At 31.0% G+C, this 18,743-nt stretch overlaps 2 protein-coding genes across 3 annotated transcripts; both read right to left on the reverse strand.

Annotated features, from left to right (window-relative positions):
- Nucleotides 1-3,240: 3,240 nt before the first annotated feature.
- On the reverse strand, nt 3,241-14,237 carry LOC132738463 (probable serine/threonine-protein kinase roco6). The gene is made up of 13 exons (XM_060725966.1): nt 14,064-14,237; nt 13,722-13,799; nt 12,633-12,712; nt 11,840-11,933; nt 9,897-10,148; nt 9,344-9,666; nt 8,288-8,414; nt 7,837-8,028; nt 7,372-7,478; nt 5,756-7,054; nt 5,610-5,649; nt 5,208-5,332; nt 3,241-4,816 (listed from the first exon to the last, which is right to left on the reverse strand). Exons 4-13 carry the CDS (start codon nt 11,931-11,933, stop codon nt 4,610-4,612), a joined length of 2,766 nt encoding a protein of 921 aa, XP_060581949.1. The 5' UTR covers nt 12,633-12,712; nt 13,722-13,799; nt 14,064-14,237; the 3' UTR covers nt 3,241-4,609.
- A 220-nt stretch (nt 14,238-14,457) lies between these two features.
- LOC132738464 (uncharacterized) lies at nt 14,458-16,783 on the reverse strand. Of its 2 annotated transcripts, none has more exons than XM_060725969.1 (4): nt 16,191-16,783; nt 15,245-15,364; nt 14,809-14,909; nt 14,458-14,629 (listed from the first exon to the last, which is right to left on the reverse strand). In XM_060725969.1, the coding sequence occupies exons 2-4, from the start codon at nt 15,303-15,305 to the stop codon at nt 14,483-14,485; spliced, it is 309 nt and encodes a 102-aa protein (XP_060581952.1). In that variant the 5' UTR covers nt 15,306-15,364; nt 16,191-16,783; the 3' UTR covers nt 14,458-14,482. The 2 variants fall into 2 exon arrangements, with proteins under 2 accessions (XP_060581952.1, XP_060581951.1); XM_060725968.1 differs by lacking the exon at nt 16,191-16,783 and adding an exon at nt 15,639-15,843.
- Between the last annotated feature and the right edge of the window lie 1,960 nt (nt 16,784-18,743).

Consider the following 18,743-nt stretch of genomic DNA (forward strand, 5'->3'; position numbering starts at 1 on the left):
ATGCCGTTAGGGTCGTCGCCTATGAATGGTTTGATCTGAAACGCGATACTCGACAGTACGATAATGAAAACGCGAAATCACGAAACTACGATGGTGAAAACGCGACATTACGATGGTGAAAACACGATAGTTTATCGCGTTTTCATCATCGTAGTATCGTACTGTCGCATTTTCATCATCGTACTATCGCGTTTTCATCATCGTACTTTCAAGTTTTCACCATCGTAGTTTCGTGATTTCGCGTTTTCACCATCGTATTATCGACTATCGCGTTTCAGATCAACACATTCATAGGCGATGGCCCTAACGGCATTCCGTAATTTTCTTATCAAATTTCATGAAATTAACATGTTCCAAGTTTTACTTTTGCCATGTGAAAAACTGAAATGCTTTAGCAAGGTTATCTGTCTTTCATTACATTTGAAGGTTATGTTACAATTTATTATTTTATGTATTGTTACTGGATATAAATTTATTTTAACATAATTCTCTCATGCATCATGTTAAGAATCTAGTCATGAATGTACTGCATGCATTCATATTTTGGATTTATATTTAATTGTACCACTTAGATAATGTAGTGTTTACAGTTAATAAAGTTGTTCTCAATTAGTTTATTCTTAGTTTCTTCCCTCTTTAAATATAATATTCAACAACCAGTGTTAATGTCTTTATCAGATTAATAATCTGTAATTCAGTGGCCCGTATTCCTTTATGCTTTAAAATGTCAGTGTTTTTAGTAAGATTCATATGCATAAATGAGCAGCGAATACCTCAGTGCTTTCAGCGCTTTGATTTTATGTGCTTTTGTTTGCAAATCGACAATTGTTAATCGTATCAAAACCACGAAACAATACGGAATAGTACATATGTTATGACTTAGCAAAAACATGTTATAATTAAGCAAAAACTATCAACGCTTCAATCAAGCATAGCCTTTAACATTTTAGTGCCCTGTTTATCATTTTACTGCACTTGAATGATGATTCAACAGCGTACGATATCTTTCCTTTAACAATGTGCAGATTATGGATAGGCTGATTATCTTTTATCAGCATATTTAGTAACATTATCTGTCTGATAATCAAAACTTTCTGAAAGTAACTCGGTTTGCACTGCTTTAAGATAAATGTAGAAAGATAATATGACCGATCTTTATCATGATTCATTCATTTCTTAAAGTTTTGTAAAGTTTTGTGTTTTATTGAATAGTGAGCCTCTGTATTTATCGTGTTTGCTTGCTGGATAAAATGTTTCTTATTCACCTCTGTACAAGCATCAATACGATTACTAACCTATCTAACCTCCACTAGATAAGCAAACTGCACACAGTGTATCAGTGTCGCAAACATTGCGCTCTATATAGAGTTTCGTAATAGCATTACCTATTCACGCCCGGTAAACTGTCACTCCACTCAATAATTGTTGTGTACGGAAAAACGAGCGAACAAGAGCAGAAGACAGGTTTAAACGGCTTATTGTATGTGTTTGTGTTTAATTCATATAATTTTTTCTTCTTCAAAAAATCGATCAATGTATTGCAAAATCAAAAGCGTTTTTAGAGATGCAGTCATATACACCGACAAGTATACTCAATAAGGTAAAATGAGCTAAACCCATGTATTGAATACAAAAACATCTGCGGGTGTTACTTAATTCAAAATGTTAACATTTTTCTGTATATAATGTTGAATCTGCTTAAAGCTGTGCTGGGGGGCGTGGACGGTAGCATGCACCTTCCAGTACCGGCTATAAAGACTAAACCAGACAGAATCTGCAACATTTGCAATTTTGTCGTTTTTTGGCGTTCTTTGGGGGTTCTATTTCTCTCTGTAAATGATGATGTGATTGTGTACTGTTTAAATATACGTAGATATATCTTAAACAACAAGAACATGTTTTGTTGAAGACGAATTTTTAATCTGTTCACACTTGTTGAAACATGAATTGTCAAAGCCCGAGCAAGATTGTAAATTATACCATATTCGATATAGTAGATCGAGAAATAAACATTTTATATTTAGTGTTTGACCTAAATCATCAAATTAGTAGGATGTCCTGTAATCAAATGTGTATGGCAATACATAAAAATATTTAGCATAAAAAATATTTAATAACATCTATTATTCCTTTTTGAGAACTATATATTTCAATTGTCAGACGTTTTGATTAATTTTTCTTTGATACTATGTATATAAATACTTCAGTCTGATAAGCTTTGATAAAAACGACTGACACCGGTAAGTGGTAAGACATGTTTCATCCTTACAATATGATATTTTCACTGCGAACTAGATCTCAAAGGAACAAATTATATATAATTATATGAAATAAGATTAAAAGCTTTAACTTACTTCAACACATATTTAAACTAGACTAAATAAAGATTTACAATAATTTAACATTATGACTTACCAGTTTCCATATGTTGTATACAGATACATGTACATATAGCTCGTGTGCAAATTTGCAAAGAATGAATATGTTGTTCGATTAAAATCTTGACATAATAAATCAAAAGTAGTAAAAATGCATTGAATTGACTAAGACATACATTTTTAAATATTTCTTGTTACTAACTATGTATCTAAAACAAAGAAAATATACATACTTGTTTTATAACGTTTACAGTAAAACAGGAAGCCTTAAAGTGACATTATGCTAATTTTTTCATTGTAAAATTGACTTAATTGACTATATATTTCAATAAATTGGTCGTTATAATGATGATTGACCAACACTTGATATTTGAAAATGTTTAGGGTAAAACATTTATCTACCTTAATATATAAAAAGACTGCCCCACTCTTTTTATAAATTGCAAGTTACAGATACATCCCGATGGATACTTGCATGTGAAGTTAATTATAAAATTGAAAGAAATTATGAGAAAATGTTAATTTATTTTGACTTCGCCTGTTCACCCTATATCTAACCATGAATGGGCATAATGTCACTTTAAAAACAGTCAAAACGACAAAATTGAGCGTGCTTTATGCTTGGTTGAGTCTTTTCAAAGAAACCAAAGTGAAATGTTATTTACAGTTCGTCACACGGTGAACCGCACGTGCACGTCCTGTTAGTTATAATCTGATATCGTTTATGAACATATCATTTTTCATAACATTGTAGATATGAACAAGATAATTTTATATATTTAGTAACATTTAATGACGTTTTTTTTCTTATATTTTTTTCTTAGTATTTTTAAATCATATAGCAATAGACTGCTATAAATCTGTAAAATATTGGCCATGCTTTTTATTGCTGTATTTAATGAATGTTTTGAACTACGTAAATATGCATGGATGAAACGTAAGTAAACAAATAGAATATAAACCTATCACCAGTTGACTATTTTCAAAAGATTGTATTGACCCGTATGGTGTCAAATTGAAAAAAGGCTGTTTTTGATGACAGTTTTATATGAATAACTTTTAATGATTTTTGTTGTTGCTGTTTTTGTGTTCTTTTTGTTTGTTTGTATGTTAATTTAATGTGTTTATAATTACCTTGTGGCGGTTGTAAAGATTAAAGAGACTCCTTTGCGGCTTGCTTTGACATAACGGACTGGAAATATTTGTTTCGAGATTTTTGTTTTATTCTTTTTACTACTTGATGCAAGTCTATCGAAATAATTTTGTGTAAAACTTCAAATCATTCACTCATTTTTTTTTTAAACAATCATTGACATTGTGCATCTTTCATAATTTCGTCCGTTTTAATGGCCCCTGTTGATTTATGTAGATTTTGTAAAATGTATGGGCTTCAGTCTATGTCAGAGATATTGCATTTAAGATTGTTTAAAAAGTCATTTTGTTCTTTTATTCTAATCTTCTTCCAACTGATTGGTTTAACCACGCGACCATGATTAAGCTTTTTATTATTACCAATCAACAAGTAATGGCTTGATAATGGCTTTATAATTTTTGATGCCAGCACTATTAAGTGTTGAGAATTGATTACCGCACAAGCCGGTTCTAGGGGGCGTGAGGGATGTTGCACTTATTCATTATTCCTGATGTACAGACTCAATCAAATCGAGTCTGTAATTCTTATGTTATTTTGTTGTAATTAATGCTTCCGAGGGATCACTTTGTTTCCAGATTTTTATAAGTCTACATAATATAGAATACTTGCCGCGTAATCAGAAAAGAACGTTTCGTAAAATAAAATGTATGTTTTAATTATAGGTTTTGTTGTGACAAAATACAAAAATAAAAGTTACTTTGCTTTATTTGAATTGAAATACAAACGCCGAAAATAATGTGTTTCCGCGGCTGCAAATATGTTTCCGTTCGCATTTTAAAGAAGAGCGTATTTGAAAAAGGAAAGGAAATCGGACAATTTACCCAAATTAATACACATTGTTTGTCATATTTTAAAACAGATATTATTGGAAGACTGAAAAATTATCATTTATTATTTTTGAACTTATATACTTGTAAACAACCAAACGGGATAATATTTGATTAATTTGAAATAACAAAAAAATCTGATTCTTCATCTTATCCATTCAATGACTCCCAAACTGATATAATTTCTATTAATATGTACATACGAATGTTAACTTTGACGACAAAATTAGTTCCCATATTAAATATAAAAGTTACAGGTCGTCAAATACATTCTGAGCCTCTTCAAAGTCAATGGCTATGCCTTCCTTGGCAGCCCTCATTAGATCTTGCAATAAATCCATATTTGACGCTCTTCTGCCATCTTTGTCTATATTTGACTTCCATTGGTAAAGAGCATAAAACTTCTGATATCTTTCGTTTTCTGGATAGTTTTCTTCTATCTTCTCAACTGGAACATCCTGCATTCAATTATGATATAGAAATAATGTTTTGCTGTTTTATCATAATGTAAAACTGCTTATGAAATAGCTTTTATAGACACCTGTCTCGTTTTTATATTGTTCTGATGCATATAAACTCTCAGCAGAGAAAATTAAAGGAAACCGAAACAAACAATGTGAAGAAGGCTACCTATTTTTCTCCAACTTAAAACTAAGCCATGCTGAAAAGGTTTTTGAGCTATTGATGCATTTAAGCATGTAAAATAGGAGGTGTTAAGGATCTTTACTTATAAAGCCATTCTCCTAAAGTTTCCTATATATAATGAACTGTAAAAACATGGTTATAATGACGTGTATAAATATATTTGATATAAAATAGCATAAACAAATTAGTATGGAAGTTTTAAACCTTGACATTCATAACTTTCATCAGCCTTTTCCAGTCTTTCCCGATAGCGTTTGTCAGTCTCGACAATGTTTTCTCTGTAATATGCCTATGCTTCACCTCTTCAGGTAATCTTACGACCCATGTATCTAGATAAGCGCAATTATCGTTTCTTAGATAAAAGTTTTAGCAAATTTAGAAACAAAATCCTATAAAAATATTTTTTTTAATTATTTCTATAAGTACGACAATGTAATTATAATTTATTTAGTTTTCGTGTTCCTCCAATAAAATCCAAATGAAAAATATAATAAATTTTAATTAATAATTTTCTATTATATTAAATAAAGATTAGAAAGGCAAGCCTTAAAATTATTACTGATCGCTTTATTTTTTAATCATAACTTGAAGTAGGAACATAAATACCAAATACACTTGGACCTTCCAAAGGAATGCCTCGAGGTATCTGAAAATAAATGGAATATAAATATATCAATTAATAAAAAGTGAAGTCATGACAGATAATGTACACTGAATAGCAATATTCTAGAAGGATAATCATTGAATATTACCTTTCCATTAAACCATTCATGAAGCATTTCGACTGGCTTTAATGAGTGTGGGTCAGTTTTGTCCGAGTGCTCGGCACAGAAGAAGTCTGTTCCTACAGCATTTAATAGGTCCTTTTCATTATGCAACCCTTCCTCTAAAATATCGTCTTCCGTCGTTTCCTTGCATTGTAATTCATAAGAAAAATAGCGTGCTTCCTCTGAACTTTGTTCAACTTGAAAACGCATGAACTCTTTCTTCACAGCCGATGTTATGAAGCGACGAACTCGGTCACAAATATTTGAATCAACCATACCTGCTTTCTTTGAACTGTATCTTGTTAATCGCAAACCAATTTTTGATTGTCTGCTAAACAGATATAGTCTATGAAGATCCTCTCCTTTTCCGTAGTTAACCTCAAACACAGCACAACCACAATACATCAACATCTTCTTTCCGTTCTTAGCTATTGGCCACTTGCCTATACACAATGCTACAACACGGTAGAAGATTGCTGGAGGCATAAAGTCATTACAAAAGCTCAAACACAGAACAGGTGTACTGAACGATCCAATTCTTTCCTGCTTTTGTAGTAAGGTGATTGGTGGGATTTCTTTGAGCATACATGGAACGTAATAAAAATCCAGTTTCATAGCAGCTTCCCCATCTTCAGTCAGTATTGATGCTATTGCAATGATATCTAGTTCCTCCAGAACATCAAGAAGAAGATCAGAATTTTTTAAAAAGCTATTTTCCTCATCCAATTTCCAAATTTGCCTTGCAAACTCAGGTGTGAGTCTTCCATTTTCATTGAATTCTTCCCATTGACTCTGTAAATTTCCATACTTTGTTCTAAAATCTGTTGCGCCAATGAGACTTCTGAAGGCATTTATGATCCATTGGGGTTGCAGAATGATGAACTTGTTTAATTTGTCAGAATCACCGAAGTGGATGATAGAGCCCGTATCATGATGCGCCTTGAGGAAAATCTGAAGCTGTTTTTTTTCTTTCAAAGGACTTGCAAGTGTGTTATCAAGTTGTACAAGTTGTTTCATAGTTATAAACTGTTTCCCCTCTAATCGCTTCTCATCAAGAACTTGCTCGAGTTCAAGCCATTTAGCTGGAATCAATTCTCCCCAGTACGGCATTGTTTCTGAGATAGATAATATTGTATCTTTCAACCTTTCTAACTCCTTATCTTCTATTGTATTGTTTAAAAGGAAAAATTCGTGCCGAATATTACTTAAGTGTGGCGATCCTTGGAAAACGTTTCTTATCTTTCTAAAATACATATTTGCCTTAACTGTTTTCTCTGAATCATTCTGAAAGAGATAAGCAAATCATGACAGCTTCATAAATCACAATTGTTTTGAGTTTGCATCAACATACAAACGTTACGTCCCAAGCAGCGTTCTTATAATTCTTAACATTAAGTCCTTATATCAAAAAATATCAAATGTATGCATGCTTTTAAAGATGATTTTCTTTAAAAGAAAATTGAAAAAAGGAAAATAAGAACAAAGGCAAAAGACTTTTTGTATTTAATAGAATTAAAATTTTATAGTCAACTACATGTATATTTTTAAACTTAAAGTAATCAAATTAATCAAATGATAAAATTGCAGAACAGAAAATGTACCCCTGTGAGTTTGTCGCTATGTGTACCCACAATTACGATCGGAGGTATGCCATACGACGATCCTTTTGCGTATGTGAAAATAGATCTTAACCAGAAGTTGATACCACCTTCAATAAACAGAAGTTGCAAAATTATGTTGTTATTTCTTGTATGCATTAATCGGCTTTATTAACATAGCCAAATGAACACCTTAAGGGTCGCTCAACACTGGAAAATTAGAAAATATTGCAGGCTCCCTTTGCATGGAACATCAAATAATTAAGCTGATCTCAATATTAAAACATTTAATTAAGAATTTACAAAACCTCCACCGATCTGTATCGCTTAGTTTGAAAAATGAAAACATGTTTTATCATCTTTTAAAGCATTTAATATAAAAGTCATTTTGTTTTATACATATATCTAATGTTATATATACCAATTTCAAATTAATTAAACAATGAAGAAATAAAAGTTAATACGTGCCTTTAGTCTCAATTGATTGTTTCCCTCTTATATCCATATACCAATCGTTTAAGGTTTTATCAAGATCGTCCTCCATATTTAAAACAAGAAGATATATCGATCGTTGACTAAAGAAGAGCTGATGAGTTGCATAATAAACAAACTGACCAGCGAAGTCCCATAGTGAAACTATAGCTTCTGAGTATTGTCTTCCTTCAATGTTTCATATAATTTAAGTTTTAATTTAAATTTTCGAAAAAAAAGGAGATTGCCTAAACAATGGAAATTCATCAGTTTACAGTAAGATTACCAGTCTCACAGTTTACATGATTACTTATTAAGTAATTGACTAAAATGTAAATTGGTAAAATAAATGTATATTTATAATGTATGCAAAAATGGATTGTTTATATTAACAACAAATTAGTTTAATCTAAAAATCTAAAATAAAGTGATGAATGGATATTTATACCTATATTTGCTGTATCAGTTTTAAGGGCTTTTCGAGCTCTCTTCATGCTTCCCGTTTCATCGTTTACAATTTCAAAATGTTCGGTTGAATTCAAAGAATATAAACTTGAGAGAGGTGTTGATCGCACCTTGAAGAAGTATAAATAAAGAATAAAGAAAAATATTTCGCTGAATATATTAGTCACATTTTCTGTTATACCCTTAGTTTTGTATGTATTATCATGCATACAATTTTATTTGCACGTGTCTCTATAGCAGGTGTCAGAAAAATACATAAGATATTATTAGCATAACTGGTTTCCCGAAAAATACACCTTTCTTTAAATAATTTGAAATTAATAATATTTCAGAATAAACAGTACATAGCATGGCATTTGATGGACTAACATGTTAAGTAACAATATTACATAATTATCATCATGTACAGAAGTGCTTGAAAGACTAGATTGACAAAAAAAATATTAAGAGTAGTGATAAGAAAAACAAACTTAACCACTGAATAAAAATAATCATTTTTAAAGACTTTTAAAAAGTTTCTAATGAAACGATAATTAGATTAATTCATTTACAAAGAATGACAACTATAAATGACTGAAATTGGCTTTGCCATTTTTATCAGGGCTGTGTTACGATATTCTAGCCAGACAGAGACTTTTTGCCTTATAACGGTTAAAAAGGAAACATAAGCAAATTAAACAAGGATTTAAAAACAACAATCACCACGTAAATCACAGTGTGAACAAATAAGATGTAATACAAGAAATATTCACTGAGTGAAAGTTGTGTTTTTACTTGTATAAGTTCCACTTTGAATAACAATCTTAAGGGAAAGACTTTTTGCTCAAACCGTTTTACTGTAACAGCCTTTATACTAAAATGGAATGATAATAACTAAGCTTGAGAGAAATATTCATTCGTGTAAAAAACCTGATTACCTATACACTGCAAAACGACTTATCAGTAAATCAAGCATTAACCTTTTTTCAAACTTGTGTTACATATCATTGAATTGGCCCTACATTTATACAATCTAATGTTATATGCAAGTCTCACTTACATTCATTCTTCGACATTCACTTGTTCCCAATAAACTGGATGACCTTGATGAGGTTGAGCTCGATGCACTATCGTCATTAGCTGTACCTTCACATTCATCAATTACCCGTTTTTTGCTTAAACCTTTCGAACTATACAATTTTTGTGAATGAAGGTTATATTCGTCTTCGATATTTTTCGCACAAGTTTTGTCTTTAACTATGTCTGCTAGTAATTTTGGTTCTTGAAATTCTAAGTTTTTAATGTCTGGAAGCTGACCCTGTGTTGCTTCGTCAGCAAAGTGTAGGGTCTTAAGTTTTTTATGCGTCAAATGTTCTGTAGTATCTATAAATAATATTTACAAAGTAGTGTATATAAAAACATTTAATTTAATCAATTTATTAAAAAATATGATGACACAATGCATAGATCACTATTTTTCTAATTTTATTTCATTATAATTACTTTCAATAACTATTGAATAAAGCATCAGTATTTTTAACTAAATATTTGCCAAATTTTAACACATGTTCGTGTACATATTTATATCCTCGCAATTTATCTAAGTCATTTACCATTGTATATCTTCCATTTTCTATTTCTGATATCTATTTTACATCTTCCAGTATGTACATCTATTCCGTCAGTACTTGTAACGTCATCAATTTCCTTTCCCAAAATGCGTCGTGCTGTACTCGTTTTTCCCGCGCCATACAAGCCAACAAACATCAGTCGTATATTATATGTTTTGACTTTTCCCTTTTCCAACATTTTCTTATATAACTGCATATCTTCAGGATGCATAATCTCAATTTCGTCGGGAAACACTGAGATTTATATAGAAGTGTTTTTCAATATGTATTGCAAATATGTTCCATTTTTGTAATGCATTTTCTGATAATGTATCACAAGCACGAGCAGAAGAGTTACGTAAAGCACATGAAATACATGTATATGAGGTTCGTGTGTTCTACCACAGAATGATTTTTACATGCCTTATTGTAATCACAATTTTTCGATCTTTATATTACAATATGAAACAAATCACACCAAAATCGGCCAGTAGTTTCTTAATTATAGCCGTGTAATTTTTGTACATACAAGTTAATCTTATCCGACCGTCGGAAGATAGGTGAAAAAGTTTAGCATTGAAAACTGATTCTAGAAGATTAGCAACTTCCAGGACAACCCAATACTGCAGTCATTGACGAAAATATATCAAACAAGTCAAAAACCTTCTAGGAACCGATACACAAATAATTACCAAATGCATTGCGTACCTTTTGTGTCCGCTTTTACAATTTTTGTAGAAGAAAAAGAAGGCTAGGCTTATAACGAACAAATGAATACCAAATATCTTTACAGATAAACCAAATGAAGACATGTGTTAAAATGCTACAAATGTACCCCCGTTTTACATCCATTTACACTGTCAATAAACCATAGTTTCATTTTTTTTTTAGCAAATAAGAAAGATAAATAATAAGATATGGACACGCAAAGAGATGCACAGGAACCAGGTAGCCAATCATAAAATTATGCTAAGAAAATTATGTACGCAATATTTGGAAATGCAAAAAGAAGAAACAATTCAAATTTCTTTTCCTCATTGTAGAAGTGGCACTGGGAAACTATATAAACACTGGGTATTTTAGAATGAAATGAAGTTAAAAAGGATAGAAAAATTTACGTCGTCTGGAATTAAAACAAGAAAATGCCCGAGCCCACAACTCCGAACTAGTCTTGAAAATAAGGTCATTTAGGTGTTACAACTGTCCTCATTTCATAACTTGAAAACACATATATAGGGATGTCGATATCGGACAGGATATACCTTTAGCTCTGATGTATACCAATATATGAACATTAAACCTAAATCAGATTTCACCTAAGCATTGTAAGATCGGTTTTTCGTACAAATGTTAAGGGAGAGTACTTTGACTAAATAAAAACAGTTTCAAAGTGAAATATTTTCTAAAGAATCTGTGCAAAATAAATTGAACGGTTCTAGTATATTTTCTGCTATTTTTCTGTTATTTTCTATCCATTAGTAATATTTAAGACTCCATGACTTATCTAGCCAGTCTGATATTTTTTTTACTGTCAACATTCAATTTCAATTAAAACATGGTATGCATATAAAGGGGATATTCACTTTTTTCTGTAAATACAGGATTTATTTTCATTGAGTGGTATGAAAATTAATATTAATTTTCATGAATGGCGGTAGCCACGAGTGAAATATGATAATTGTCATACCACAAGATTAAAGTAAATACTGTATTGAATTTTCTGTTTATTATATACATTTTTTGAAAGATTTCCCCTAAAATATTTTGTTTTGGCTGAATTTAGAAATAAGTAGTCCGACTAGACACCAGTGAAAATATTGAAAAAATTGTTTCTCTGAAGTGAATTCTTTTTACAGTGAAAATACGGGAAATGAAAACACGCATTTTATTTCATTAATATATTTCAATATTTCATTTATAAGTTAATAATAAATTTTCATATTTACCAGATGAAGTTAGTCCAGGGAAAAAGTAAAACTCTTTCTTCATTGTACAATGTGTCGATGCTGCAAATCTATGGAGCCTCGCATTTTGTAACATCTTTTTAGGTCAGTCAACAAAAATATCAAAATATCATGGTTAATTATTGATAGGTAAATTTATTATCAAATACATTTTAAAATATATTTCAATTACATAAAATTGAAAAGTGCAATTGGTTGTGTATATTATACAATATTTGGTATTTGTGCCTCTAAAATAACGTAAAAAAACTCAGTCAATCCCACAGAAACAAACGAACCAACTAAAACAGCAATTTATAAAATGCAATTATAACAAGGATAAAACATTGGTACTGAAACTTTCAATAATTTTATATCTTGTTTGTAAATATATATATTCTTTTACATTCAGCTGGATTCGCATTCATTCATTTTTAACAAAAAAAGTTTGCAAATTTGCAAAAGAGTGTTTTTCGAATTTTTGAAGTTCCTGCCACCTTTATCATATGACACATTACCCGTATTGAATTTTTGTTTTGTCTTATGTTGTGAAAAATACTATTTCGATACTTTGTATATCAATACCTTTGATAAGCTTTGATAAAAACGTTTGACACCGGTAAGTGATGAATCATGATCCATCCTTACAATGTGTTGTTTTCATTGCGAACTGGATCTCCACGGAAGAGCAAATATCAATATTTATAAAACTTATACTTAAAAGCTTTAACTAACTTCAACAAACATTCTAACAAAATTTAGTAAAAATGTACATTAAATCAAAACCATGACTTACCAGTTTCCAAATGTTGTATGCCGATAGCTCGTGTGCAAATTTGCATAGAATGAATATGTAGAATATTATTCCATTAAAACCTTGAAATGATAAATCAATTGTAGTTAAAATGCATTGAATTTACTAAGACATAACATTTCAAAATATTTCTAGTTGATAAATATGTAATAAATTTTGTCCTTTAAAACACAAAAAATATACATATACATATTTGTAAATTTAAGGTTAGCACTTAACGAAAAAATGGAAAAAAATAAGAACGGTCAAAATGACAAAATTGAAAACTTAACAGGCTTAGAAGGATTTAGTAATCTTAGAGACGCCAGTAAAAATGCAATTTTTTGCTCACACACCCTAGATGGGCTCACTGTTTTTACCCTATCCCCTTTTACCCTTACACATCTGCGGATGTTTTAAAATTCAAAATTGTACCAGGTCATGTAAAATGTTTAATTTTGCTTAAGCGTGTGCTAGGGGGCCGTGGACGGTAACTTACACTATCCAGTACCGTCCATGAACGGTCTCAATCGGACCGAGCCTGCAACATTTTCTATTTTGCCGTGCTGGGCTTTCTTTGGGGATTCTTATTTTCTCCATTTTTACAACCCTCATCCCTTTCATTCCTATATGGGCCGGTATTAGTTTTTATTATTTCACACATTACGTGTCCCTTTCCTTTTGCCGCCCTTATGTCCACTCCCGTTCTTGGTTAGGTGTGTCGGGGGGGGGACTGCGTTCTGTGAATGTTTCCTTTGCCTTGTTGGTCTTTAAGCAGAACCATTTGAACATGGGCATGGCGTTTTATCAAACATTTAGAAAGTAGCTGAAAACATTAACGCTTTCCAACAAGGCCTATAGGAAGCTACACCACTGAGGGCAACACCGTTTGGATGCATTTAAGAATAACATTAATCAGGACAACAATATGAAACATAACGTTTTAAGCACCAGCGCATATCATACTTATTTTATACAAACATTTTCAAAGCATGTAATTGGAATTTACATGTAGATTAAATTCCTATTAATTTGAATACCATTGGTGTTTATTTTTCTTACTTTGTAAAGTACATACTACTAAAGTAATACCTGTTGACACTGATAAAATGTCTGGATCGGAATGCTTCTCTTCAGCTTGGTCTACTTGACCTACTATGCTGTCATCACCTTTTGTTAATAATAAGATATTATAGCAAAATGTGCAAACAACAGAAAACATAAAGTCATTTTTATATAAATAAAAAAAAGAAAAAAAAGACAGCAACAACAAAAAGTAAAACTACAACAACAAACAAATTTCTGTCATTGCTATATATAATGTAATACTTTCGAATTACTCAAAGCTAATTTAAAGTATCTTTACTTAGAATATACATGTATAAGTAAACATATTAAATAGAATATTTATTTCATAAAACCAACTCTTCTTACCTATGGCGTATATAAGTTTTGGTTTTCCTGTCAGCAAAGGTGCATTTGTGTCATTTAAAGAAGTCGGTATGTAGTCAAATGTGAAGTTATCCGGTGTTCCAAATATAATTACCACAAATGAATCCACATATTTAATGTCTTCGCATTTAGCCTCCTCAATAACTATACTTCTGATATCCTAATATAATATCCATTGATGAAAGCAACGCAACATTTGACAATTATATTTCAAATATATATCTTATTCAATATGCAAAGTTACTAGGCGATAGTCTCTACATATAAGTTTAGAATCAATCATCGAGAAAACTTTTTTTCTGTGTGTAACTATAATGTGTTGAAACAATTACAATAAAACTTAACATCATTGCCAAGAAAAAGATGTTCAGAAACATGTATTCTAGTGTTAAATGGCGTATTTATGTTACCTCTTCAGATTTTCCTGTTTCAATTCTGACAGTATAGTTCATCTGCGTGAAAAGATCTTTAAAAAGTCGCAATGCTTGGTAACTTGCATTTGCTAATAGGAGAACTCTGCCTCTTACATACCGTGTAATTGCATAAACCTTTAAAACAAAAAAGTCCACGTGTAAATGTATATCTTATTTTCATATCGGTAGTTTAGTTTTCGACATAGACAAAATTTGAAAAAAGAAAACAATGCTATTGAATTAAGAAAGTTTTTCATGTTAAAAACCTTATATTGTAAACATTATAATGGTAAATATTCATGATATGTTCCAACCGTGTCTTTTGCTTTCATTTGTTCTGCCATCAAACTATCTGGGGAGCAATGTGTAATTATAATTTCTCGTTCTGTATGTACCCACCGATCAAAATCCTTATCTGCAAACGAAAGAAATTAGAAACGTTTGTTTGTTAAACATTAGGCTTCAAACTGATTTTACAAAAGAACAATAAAGTTGAAATTTAAACTACATTGAACGAAATGCAATATGTACTAATTCACGCAACTGTTTACCCGGGATCAGAAAAACGTTAGGAAAATTTATTTCCTTTGTTCATAACAACCGAGGTAAAATTTTTTACTGAACCATAATAAATTATATCGAGCTTTCACAAAATGTTGCATATTACGAAGACAAAGGTATAGCATTTTTATGACCATCATCAGTGTTTCAAGAATTCGAAAAATTGGTATAATTATAGTAGTAACTTACCGAGATCGTACATGTTTATCGGAGTGCCATCAAGTTTTGTAATAATGTCGGCAATGTCCATCGTTCAGACTGTTTTTCAACAATTTCAACATTAAAGGGACTCCACTAAGGTTTAAAAGCCTAAAATTATAATATTTGAATTTCTTACATAAATGAGCTTGGGTATTTTAAACAGAAATATATGCAAAGATAGTTAAGAAATTTACTTCGGAATAACATGAAAAAGCGAAAGTTATCAGAAATTTTGCACAAAGATTAGTGGTCTATAAATATTACGACAAAAAATACATTCCTTCTTATTTTGCTATTTTCTAGGGCTATACATATGTACACCTTTTATAGGACAAAACACAGCCTTAATCTATACAATTATGAAACATGAACTGTAACAAACTAATTTTAATTCCTTCAAAACAAAATCCGATCTATTTCACTATTTTAACACTTTCACAATTATCGTGTGTTAACCGTGTACTCTTATAAAATGTCTAACAAATAAAGCATGTTATAAATTGAACAAGTTTAAAATTATTGATCTAAATTTTATATAAGTTAACTTTAATAGCATTCAAATATTTCCTTGAGAGCAAAACAAATTGACTATTCTTTATGAATTTACGATTTTAAATAAATGACCCTGATCCAAATAATTGCTCATTCATTTTTAGAAATGACCTGCCAAAAAATAACATATCTATTACATTAAGTAGAGACATAGTGTATATTGATTTAAAAATACTGAAGAATTGAAGAATTTTCTACCAGGAAGTTAGTTTTCTTCCTGGTTTCATTTTATCGAAACAAAATGCTAGCTTAAGCAAGACGCACGTAGACAATTATTAGATATGCAATTTGATATGTAAACATGAAGCCTAATGTGTATTTGTATACGCCCTTGAAATATATATATAATGTTATGCACCTGGTCGTCCGTCCAACAACTTACCGAGATCGTACATGTTTTTCGGAGTGCCATCAAGTTTTGTAATAATGTCGGCAATGTCCATCGTTCAGACTGTTTTTCAACAATTTCAACATTAAAGGGACTCCACTGAGGTTTAAAAGCCTAAAAACATAATATTTGAATTTCTTACATAAATGAGCTTGGGTATTTTAAACAGAAATATATGCAAAGATAGTGAAGAAATTTACTTCGGAATAAACTGAAAAAGCGTAAGTTATCAGAAATTTTGCAAAAAGATTAGTGGTCTATAAATATTACGAAAAAAATACATTCTTTCTTATTTTGTTATTTTCTAGGGCTAGACATATGTACACCTATATAGGACAAAACACAGCCTTAATCTATGCAATTATGAAACATGAACTGTAATTAAACTAATATTAATTCCCTCAAAACAAAATCCGATCTATTTCACTATTTTTACACTTTCACAATTATCGTGTGTTAACCGTGTACTCTCATTAAATGTCTAACAAATAAAGCATGTCATAAATTGAACAAGTTTAAAATTATTGATCTAAATTTTATATAAGTTAACTTTAATAGCATTCAAATGTTTCCTTGAGAGCAAAACAAATTGACTATTCTTTATGAATTTACGATTTTAAATAAATGACCCTGATCCAAATAATTGCTCATTCATTTTTAGAAATGATCTGCCAAAAAAAAACATATTTATAACATTTAGTAGGGACATAGTGTATATTGATTGAAAAATACTGAAGAATTGAAGAATTTTCTACCAGGAAGTTGGTTTTCTTTCTGGTTTCGTTTTACCGAAACAAAATGCTAGCTTACGCAAGACGCACGTAGACAATTATTAAATAAGCAATTTGATATGTAAACATGAAGCCTAATGTGTATTTGTATACGCCCGTGAAATATACATAATGTTATGCACCTGGTCGTCCGTTAGTCAGTCTGCTAGCAGGTTTCGTGTCCGTTCTGTATATTTTGAACCCGTAGAAGGAAATTGAAACTCCTTCGCAGAAATATAGACTATAACAAGACGATGTGCTGATCGCAGGTTTGGCCTTCCTGATGTCAAGGTCACAGTCATATTGTATCAATTTTGACATTTGGTGTCTGCTCTGTATTATTTGATCGACAGAGAAAAAAGAAAACTTTTGGCAGAAATGTTACTTATAATGAGACGATGTACAGAACACAGGTTTGAACTACATGAGATCGAGATTAACCACGCCCCAAAGATAACTTAATTTATATAGACTTACATATGAAAACATGTTTGAGTTACATTGCCTTAGAGACCTTTACCAAACTGCTATGAATCATGCGCCCTGGTTCAATATTTTCCCCGCGCTAGGGATCACTTAATTTAATAGACTTATATAGGAAACATATTGACATGTGCAACTGAAATGCCCAAAGCTTAATATATTTTTCATGTATAATCGCTTGTAGACCACAATATAACTTGTAACCATACCCCTTGGGGTCACTATTTGCCCTGCCCCGGTAGTCACTTAGTTAATATGGTTTTGTATAGGAAAACATATTTAAGTCATATTTTGGTGAAACTGCAATGTCTAAAATTTATACATTAAGCGTGTAGCATTACCTTGTGCACCTCTGTAAAACTCATATTAATCCTGTCCCTGGGGTTAATATTGGCCCGCCCTGGGATCAGTTGATTTTTATAAACATATACATATATTGAAAAACACATTTATTTCATATTGTGTGACACTACAAAGCTAAGAGTTTAGATAGTTGGCATGTAGTATCAAGCTGTAGATTTCTACGGTTTATTAATCATTAGTCACTTGCTTTAAGTAGACTAAGGTAGATGACACATGCACTTTGGGTAAATAATGCTTCTTCCTAGGAGGTCATATATAATCACAGGGATAATTTAAATAAAATATTGTTTGTAGTCATTACTTGAATTAAAAGATAAACTTTTTTATTACTCAAACAAATTAACATTGGGGGCGTATATCGCTCCGCCTTTGAAGTGCTCTGGTTAAAAAGGTAAACGTGAGATAATATTGAGTTGGTGTATTTTTAAATGTACATGTACTAGTTTTTAATATATTGATAAAGGTTCATCAAAAAATGTCGGTCATTATTTTATTGTCTGTTATCGTTCAGTTAGTATAAAAATATTAAATTAAGACGTTTAAAGTATGACAAATCTTATCTTATTAAACATTTTCGTTATCATAAAATAAAGGTTTATTTCCTTGTCAAATCAACTTAAAACCACATAGGACACGGGATAGGCCTAAACAGTAAAATATTTTCTTTATGCTTACCCATCCTAAATGTGTTAATAATTACCTTGTGACGACTTCGAACAATAAAGGGACTTCACTAATGTTTGCTTTGACATGACCGGACTACCAGATTTTTTCTAATATATTTGATGTATGTCAATACCAATAATTTATGTGCAGAACTTTAATTCATTCGCTCATTTTCTTTAGACAGCTGTCAACAAAAAGTATTTATTTCCCCAATATAACTTCCGTGTTACCTTCCTATCTTATCCCTTGCACTTCAAACCACTTG

The sequence above is a fragment of the Ruditapes philippinarum genome, unplaced genomic scaffold (genome assembly GCF_026571515.1).
Source record: "Ruditapes philippinarum isolate M1 unplaced genomic scaffold, ASM2657151v2 ctg1591_1_1_1_1, whole genome shotgun sequence".
NCBI lineage: Eukaryota > Metazoa > Mollusca > Bivalvia > Venerida > Veneridae > Ruditapes > Ruditapes philippinarum.